An 8564-nucleotide genomic window follows, 5' to 3' on the forward strand; every position below is an offset into this window, starting at 1 on the left:
AACTACTATTAGATCTAACCTAATATACTCAAGGAATATTAGATATACCATTTTTTCCATAAAATATTGAATACATAAGATAATGAAGGGGAAAATCATATAGATCTATACACATAACAAGAGACACATTACAAGAAGCGACGGAGCTCTGAGAAGCGATACTAGGGTTTTGGTACGCACCTGCAACGGCAGATCTGCAGCACAGAGGACTCCAGTACCAGAACGCGACAGGGCGGATAACAAAAGGTCGCGGATCTTGACCGGCGGTTTCAATGAACCCCCATCCGGGGGGAGGAGGGGCGCCTCCCCTAATAAACGACAACCAGCAAGGAAATCCTGAGGGTTCAAACAAAGAACAGGAATATAACGATGAAGATACAGGCAAAAGTCAGCACCGACAGACTGAAAAAGAACAGCAAGACAAACCGAAAGTCAGTTCATCCACATGCAAGCCAGTAGCTGCTCACAGACCAAAAGTGGAGCTGCCCAGTCATCGAATCAATGCCAGAATCCAATACATGAGAGATCATGCCCTCATAGGCAAATTTATTGGCATATGGCCAAACGAGAAAGCGCTGAGAGCTTGGATAAATGTCAAATGGCATCCAAAAGGACACATAACCCTGCATCTAGGGCCGAAGGGCTTCTTCACTGCAGTTTTTAACTGCTTGGAGGATAGGAACAGAGTTTTCGAAGGAGGGCCTTATTTCTTTAACTCTGCTGGGCTATTTCTCAGAGAATGGATTGAACGATTCAACCCGGATAAGGAGGATCTGAGCTGGGCGCCGGTGTGGATCAGGCTGTATTCTCTACCTTTGGAATACTGGGAAGAGGAGTCTCTCAAAGCAATCGGTTCGGTTCTGGGCGACTTTGTCAAAGTGGCAGAAGATACAAAGACACAGAGATATACCTCATATGCACGGATCTGTGTCTACATGGATCTGAAACAACCTCTGCCTGACACGGTAAGTCTATTTCATGAAGATGTAGAATGTATCCAGTTAATCGATTATGAGCAGGTTCCCTTTAGGTGCAGGAAATGTCATGACCTAGGACACCTCTTCAGAGACTGCCCATTAAATAGCAAACCTACGACTCAAACTGAACAGGAAAACCCATCTGCAGATGGCTTCACTAAGGTGATAAATCGTAGGAGAGGAAATAAAAAACCAGTAGTTACTGCAAAGATACCTCCAGGAGATCAATCCAAGCCTTCTACTAGTAATAGCTTTGCAGTATTAGACAATGAGGATTTGCAAGATCCAAATAGTTCATCCGCCAATAAAAAAGAATCTGCTAAGGAAAAGGAAAAAATGGAAGGACCCCAATTGAAAGAAAAAGAAAAGGAGAAAGATCTAGAAAGTAATAAGCTCAAGACAACCTCAAAAACCTGGGATCTCCCTGATATGGATATAGATGGTACAAACCCCAGCATAGAAAATGAGAAGGAAGGCGCTGGTAAATCTCAGGAACCACAAATCATGGAGGAGGATACGAAAACAATAGATATTGGTGAGCTAGATATATTGGGATTAGAACAAGCATGCAAAACAGGGAATTTCGACAAAATACCTGAAAGACAAGTGGACAACCTAGTGGCAGTCCTCAATAAAGCCCAGAAAAAATATTCATTAGGGGTTCAAATCGGCAGCCAATGGGACGGGAAATTCATCACCAAAGACAGTAAAAAAAGGGGACGGAAAACTACCCTAGAGAGAACCATCAAGATTGGAGAAGTATTGGTGGAATCAGGCAGATATGCTAAGCTATCCAAGTATTTCAATATCAACCCCAAGCCTTCCCAATGAAGTTGATCTCTTGGAATATCAGAGGGCTTAATTGCCCAAGGAAAGGAAAACTCTTAAAAAACATGTTAATGGAAGAAAAACCAGCAGTTCTTTTTCTACAGGAAACAAAATGCAACTCGACAGTCTTGGAAAAAATAGCAGCAAAAGCCTGGCCAGGAGGGACAGTAGTAGCTGTTGATGCTCAGGGAGCTTCCGGAGGACTTGCAGTGCTCTGGGATGCACGAACGATTCAACTAGACAATATACATGCAAATAAAAATTTCATCCAAGCTATATTTCATATAATTGGATCCAACATATATGGTCACATTACTAATGTGTACTTTCCTCAAGAAACCCAGCACAAATCTGAAATTTTGGAGGCTTTAACGATTCTCAGCGCAGAAAGGCAATACCCATTATGGATCTCCGGCGGAGATTATAACATGATCGCTTCGATGGAGGAAAAAAAGGGAGGTCGCTGCAGAACAAACAGGGAAGGATCTCTACTAAAAGACTTCATACAGAACAACTGGCTTATAGATATTCCTACTAATAATGGCCTCTACACCTGGAACAACAAAAGGGCAGCTCCAATGCAGATAGCATCGCGTCTGGATCGCTTCTTAATCTCTGACAATGCAGTTCATGTAGGTGGGGAATTCACAGCATCAATTCTCCCCTTCTCTGGTTCCGATCATTGGCCGATTGCCCTCCATTGGAATCGACCTGGCTGTCATATAAGACGTCCCTTTAGATTTGAGGCTTTTTGGTTGTCTCACCCGGACTTCAATGAATTTGTCAAAGCAACCTGGCCAAAATGTAATCCGACAGACGGTACACAAATGTCCATTTTTCAAAGGAAGCTGAAATATCTCAAAGGAGAAATTAAAAAATGGAATCACTCTGTCTTTGGTAACATCTTTAAAGCTAAGGAAACCCTCAATCAAGAAATGAAGGTGGTTCAGCAAAAAATGATTTCTGAAGGACGCTCGGAAGAACTCAGCAAGAAAGAGCAGTCCTTAGAAAATCAACTCCTCGAGCGAGAGTCACAGGAGGAAACTCTCTGGAGACAAAAATCGAGAGTTAGATGGCTGAAGGAGGGTGAGAAGAATACGAAATTCTTTCACAAATCTACAGTGCAAAGGAGAATGATAAATCAAATTTCCAGGGTCACCAATGAGCAAGGAGGCAAAATCGAAACTCATGAAGGAATAGAACAGGTATTCCTCAACTACTTCAAGAAGATGAATCAAGAGCCAGATATAAACAGAACAGAAGCTATTGGCAAAATCATCAGACATATACCCAAATTGATTACTGAAGAGCATAACACTCTCCTTCTCAAGCCCATAAGCCTTCAGGAAGTTGATGATGCTGTCCACCAACTCAAGGCAGGAAAGGCTCCGGGACCCGATGGCTTTACTTCAAATTTTTTCCATCACTTTTGGGATCTGGTCAAATGGGAAGTGTGGCAGGTGGTGGAAGAATCGCGTAAGCTAAGGTGGATGTATCCGGGACTGAACGCAACCTTCATAGCTCTAATCCCTAAAGAAGAGGAATCCTACACTCCGGATAAGTATAGACCGATTGCATTATGCAACATAATATATAAGATTGTTTCCAAAGTGATAGCTGCCAGATTGAAGCCCCTGCTTCCCCTCATCATCTCTCCAGAACAAACTGGCTATGTTGAAGGAAGGCAGATTACGGACGGGATAATTCTAACCCATGAAATAATCCACTCTCTCAAGCACACAAAAGAATCAGGTATGATGCTCAAAATCGATCTGTTTAAGGCTTTTGATAGTATTAGTTGGGAATATATGCAAAAAATCCTTCAAGCCTTTGGTTTTTCCCCCTCTTGGATTAGATGGTGTTGAGTCTTGAAAATGTCATTCATTTCCATTACACTTTCACTATTATGTCCATTATATCACCTCCATTTCACCTCCATTTCACTACTATGTCACCACATTCATCCCACTTTCATTATCATTGGGCCACCTTTATGTTTTTCCAATCTTTATTATTTCTAAGCCTTTTAAGTGAATTTGTGGTTAAACATTAGAAAATAATGTGCATATGCTTATACCTAACAAATGGGTTGAGGTTGTTGACATGTGTAGGTTGAAAGGAGACTTCTAGAAGACCCTTATGTGGCACTCTAAGGCCAAATTCGAATTTGGTTGGAAAGAATCATGGGATCATGGGATATGTGTCACATCTCCTAATTGTATTGTAACTCTAAAAAGACATGTGTCTTATCAGTTCCTATTTTGATTAGGACTCTAGAGGTAGAGGGAGATATTCATGGACTATCATTAATGAGATGGCTCTCATCTTTTTGTATAAATAGGAGATCTCTCTCCTTCATTTGTTAGTCTTTTAGTCCCTAGTTCTTAAGTTGTAGTTCTTCCTTGATGGCTTTTGAAAGCTTTGGAGAACTTTGTTGTACTTTGTACTTTTGAAGAAATTGAATAAAGCTTTGATGTTCTCAACATGGAAGGAGATGTGAAGTAGATGTCATGGAGCATATTAGGATGTAAGGTAGAGTAGATTTCATTTTGTAAATATTGCTTTGTAGAATGTAAGGTAGAGTAGATTTCATTTTGTAAATATTGCTTTGATTTGATTTGATTGCTTTCAAGTTTGATAGATTAGATTTTTCATTCATGCAAGTGTGTTCAATTTTGCTTTGATTTCATAGGTGGCAGAGGGCCCCTACCTTGTATAGTTGTCATTTAATTTTTCACTTTATTTCACCATGTATATTAGTTGTACATAACAAAGCTTTTTGATTACTGTTGTTTTACATTTTTCTCATGTATATTAGCTGTACATAAATTGCTTTCAAGTTGATTGTAGATTAGTGATGCACATAGCCTTTTAATGAACTAATGACGTGATAGAATTATCTTGTCCTTTTGCTGAAGCAGCAAGGATACTGGGTCTCATAGTCATTAGCTCATTATTTGGTTATTGCATTTTATTTTGATTGAACTAGTTGTATATTTACACTTTTGTTTAAATACTAACTCCATCAATAACATGTTTTAAGTTCTTTTGAAGTGCTAAGTTTTGGAAATTACCATTAGGGACATAGGCCTTGTCTTGAAATCTTTATCCATACTTGTCCTTTAAAAGTATTCTTAAGACCTTAGAATAGGATTTCCATTTGCATTAAACACTTTAGAAAACCAACAAGAACAAAACCCCAAAAACAACATAAACTATAAAACAACGAAGTAAGAGAAAGGTTAACTAAGCACATATGGTGCACCACACTTCATCAGTTTACGATACCCGGATTGATAATTTATGTAGAGCAATTTAAGACATTAAATTGACTAGACAGATGGATCAGCAGTTTAATCTCCTCCTCGTTCTTCTCTATTCTCATCAATGGAATCCCTTCACCCACTTTCCGACCCTCTATGGGAATTCGCCAAGGGGACCCTATTTCGCCCTTCCTGTTTGTCATTCTAGCTGAAGGTCTAGGTCGCAGCATTAAAGAAGCTATTCGGTCTCATCTTCTTAAAGGTCTAGCCTTCCACCAAGCCCCTGCTTTTTCGCACCAGCAATTCGTCGATGATAATATGCTATTCGGTCACCCGTCTGTCCAAGAAGCTCGAGTCCTTAAATCCATTCTTGCAGACTTCTCGGAAGCGTCTGGAGCTCTCATTAACAAAGTTAAATCCCAGATCTTCTTCTTCAACACCCTGCCCTCCATCCAAAGATCCATTGCCCGTATCCTTGGCTTCTCCATCGCTTCCCTTCCGTCCAAATATCTGGGGGCTCCTTTATTTGCCACGGCTCTTAAGCATGCTTCTTGGAATAATCTTTTAGAAAATCTGGAAGCCAGGTTGTCCCTGTGGACTCATCGAGCGCTAAATATGGCGAGCAGGTTGGTCCTAATCAAGGCAGTGCTTCAAACCATGCCTCTTTACCTTTTTTCCATATTAGCTGCGCCCAAATGGGTTCTCAAAGCCATCAAACAGCTTCAGCGAAATTTCCTATGGGGGAAATCGGGGCCAAACCGAAAGTGGGCACTGGTAAAGTGGGAAAAAGCATGCCTACCCAAAAAAGCAGGAGGAATTGGATTGAGAGACCCAGAACATAGTAATATGGTCATGGGGGCCAAAATCTGGTGGAAATGGCTATCTAATCCCACTACACCTTGGGCTTCCCTTTGGACAGCAAAATACGCAAGCAACAAATCCTTGGAGGAGAGAATTAGAATGTCAGAAATCAGTAAAGGATCGGTGATCTGGAACTCGGCCATTCAACACAGGGATTTAATTCAAAAACACAGCTTTTGGGAGGTGAGGGATGGACACACAGCTAGGTTTTGGGAGGACTCATGGCAGCAGCTCCCTAACCTCAGAGATACAATTCCGGGAATTGTTGACCAAGACATACAACAATATGAGAAGGTGAGTCGTTTTTGGGACTCAATGCACAAGAACACAGAAACTGGAAAGAGGCCAAGCATATAATACCTCACAGTCCGGAGCAAACTCAACTCTCCCTCTCCTTTGAACTCCAAAAAAGGAAAATTCTCACCTTGGCAGGCTTGGACACCCTCAGATGGGGATATGAGGAGAAAGGCACTTTTACAACCAGGGAAGCTTATAAAATAATTATCAAAGATAGAATAATTAAGGACCAATTATGGGATAGGATATGGAACCCAACCATATGGCCGAAAGTCTCAACTTTTCTATGGCTTATCTCTCACAACAGAATTCTCACATGGGACAATCTCAGAAAAAGGAATTTTTCTGGACCATCCATATGTCCCAATTGCAGGCAGGAAGAGGAATCAGCTTTACATCTCATGCAATCCTGTCCAATGGGAAGGAGACTGTGGGAAAAAATTACTTTCCGCTGTCAGAAGGATGGAAGAGTGATTGGAGACATCAAAGGGACTCTTCGCACCTGGCCTCAAGAGCCGTTTAAGAGCAAACTCTTAAACACATTATGGCAACTCATACCAGGATTACTAATGTGGAACATATGGAAAGAGAGGAATAGAAGGATATTTAAAGATCAAGCGCAGACAATTGAGCAGGTCTGGAATGGATTGCACCAGAACATTAAGGAAACTCTGTCTATTAAAGGATGGTCTAAAGAGGACTTCCCATCTATCCCTCAGGAACAAGCCATTTGGGAAAATTGGCAAATTCAATTACAACATCCGGTATCATCAAAGGATAATTCTTCAAACCATCCAGAATCTTCATCAAGTTGGACACCACCACCAATCAATGCATATCAGCTTAACTTCGATGGCGCCTCGAAAGGGAATCCCGGAAAAACAGGATTTGGAGGAACCATAAGAGACCACCAGGGAACCCCCCTAACAACCTTTGTTGGCTCAATTGGATGGAATACCAATAATGCGGCGGAATTGGAAGGTCTATGGAGAGGACTAAATCTGGCACAGGAACGGAGATTCTTTCCTCTTATAGTGGAAGGGGACTCTCAAATTATTATCAACATGGCCTCAAAGCTTATGCAGGGATCGTCGGTACATAAGGTGAGTAGCAGTTGGAGACTAGCCAACAGACTAGAGCTTCTTAAACAATGGCTTACCAATCACCCAGCAATCTCCTTTAAACATATCAGAAGGGAAGGAAATAAACTCGCTGACTTTCTTGCAAACTTAGGAGTGGAGTGTGGAAAGGATTTCTTTGAAGGCCCAATTTCCGGTATAGTTTCAGAGAATCAACTCTCCACCTTCAGGACCATAGTAACCACAGACATGCAACCGAAGGAGGTTTCGCACCCAGATGCGGGTGATTTTATGAGGTATTAATGCTCATGCGAGCGAAGCTGGCAGCTGGCATCACTGCGGAGCAAGTGGACGATTTTATGGCAGTTCATTTATTTCCATTAATGAAGCGTTGGGATCACGGCACGCGGGGTAAGTTCTTCAAGATGGTTAGCTTGAGCAGCAACGCATTTGTTCGGCCCTCTACATTCTCTCTGGTTCATTCAGACAGAAATTCTCTCGGTCGGATTGGTACTCGGAATTCAAATACAGGACTGCGCACTTGGGAGCCACCCTGGCTCCATAGGTGCAATCACCTGGCCAGCTTTATACTTTGGATCTTGGCTCATCTGGCTCGCATCAGGTATGGTCAGTCCGTTTTCTTCTGGGTTATTTCTGGAATAGGTCTCGTCAAAGTCTCTGTGGAAGTTATCTGGGCAGAGGATAGGTTAAAGGCTGTCGGTAATGGGATTTATTTAGCGGTTCGGATTTCCATCTGGGTGAAGTTTTCCTTAGGCGTCTTTTACTCCGGGTTCTGCTATTTCCTGCTTCTCTTAGATTGGGGCGGGTGGGCTTTCTTTCTCCATCAACCCTTTCGCTCGCTCAGTCTATTAATCCCCTCTGCAATGGCCCCCCGACGTCGTGGAATTTCCCAGAGGGGCAGTAATTCAGGAGTTCGTGGTGGTGTTAGGGGCAGGGGAGAACCTGTTCCTCGTTGCATTTCCCCACTAGCTTCTGTCTCGCCAGCCTCTCCTTCTTCCGACCATTCTGGCCCGTCCCTGCACAATTCTTTCCACTCTGCACGTTTCAAGTTTAAAAGCAAGCTCCACAAGCCCACTATCTCTGCTCTCATTACAGTCATCTTCTCAGAGGATGAAGAGGTTTCCTCAAGCTCTGATGAACAATCTAAGGACAGGACTCTCTCTCATAATTCTAGTGACTCTCAGGGAAGCATGGTGGGTGACATACTTAATGTTCCAGAGGCGCAGCAGGTTGAAGGA

General features: G+C 42.2%; 1 protein-coding gene across 1 annotated transcript; it reads left to right on the forward strand.

Moving 5' to 3' along the window:
- Window positions 1–1876: 1876 nt before the first annotated feature.
- Window positions 1877–7608, forward strand: LOC149142888 (uncharacterized). Its single transcript, XM_089451616.1, has 5 exons — window positions 1877–2624; window positions 2928–3557; window positions 5142–6223; window positions 6600–6696; window positions 6788–7608. Exons 1-5 carry the CDS (start codon window positions 1877–1879, stop codon window positions 7606–7608), a joined length of 3378 nt encoding a protein of 1125 aa, XP_089307742.1.
- The last annotated feature ends 956 nt before the right edge of the window (window positions 7609–8564 follow it).

The sequence above is a fragment of the Pinus tabuliformis genome, chromosome X (genome assembly GCF_031772625.1).
Source record: "Pinus tabuliformis cultivar Carrire ecotype Pingquan chromosome X, CPIR1, whole genome shotgun sequence".
Classification (NCBI taxonomy): domain Eukaryota; kingdom Viridiplantae; phylum Streptophyta; class Pinopsida; order Pinales; family Pinaceae; genus Pinus; species Pinus tabuliformis.

Excerpts from the sequence above, each read along its gene's own strand:
- LOC149142888 (XM_089451616.1), top strand. The coding sequence starts at position 1,877 with ATGGAAGAAAAACCAGCAGTTCTTTTTCTACAGGAAACAAAATGCAAC. Across the intron at positions 6,224-6,599 it reads ACATACAACAATATGAGAAG|GCAGGAAGAGGAATCAGCTT; the intron begins GTGAGTCGTTTT and ends TCCCAATTGCAG. Across the intron at positions 6,697-6,787 it reads GCTGTCAGAAGGATGGAAGA|GATTACTAATGTGGAACATA; the intron begins GTGATTGGAGAC and ends AACTCATACCAG.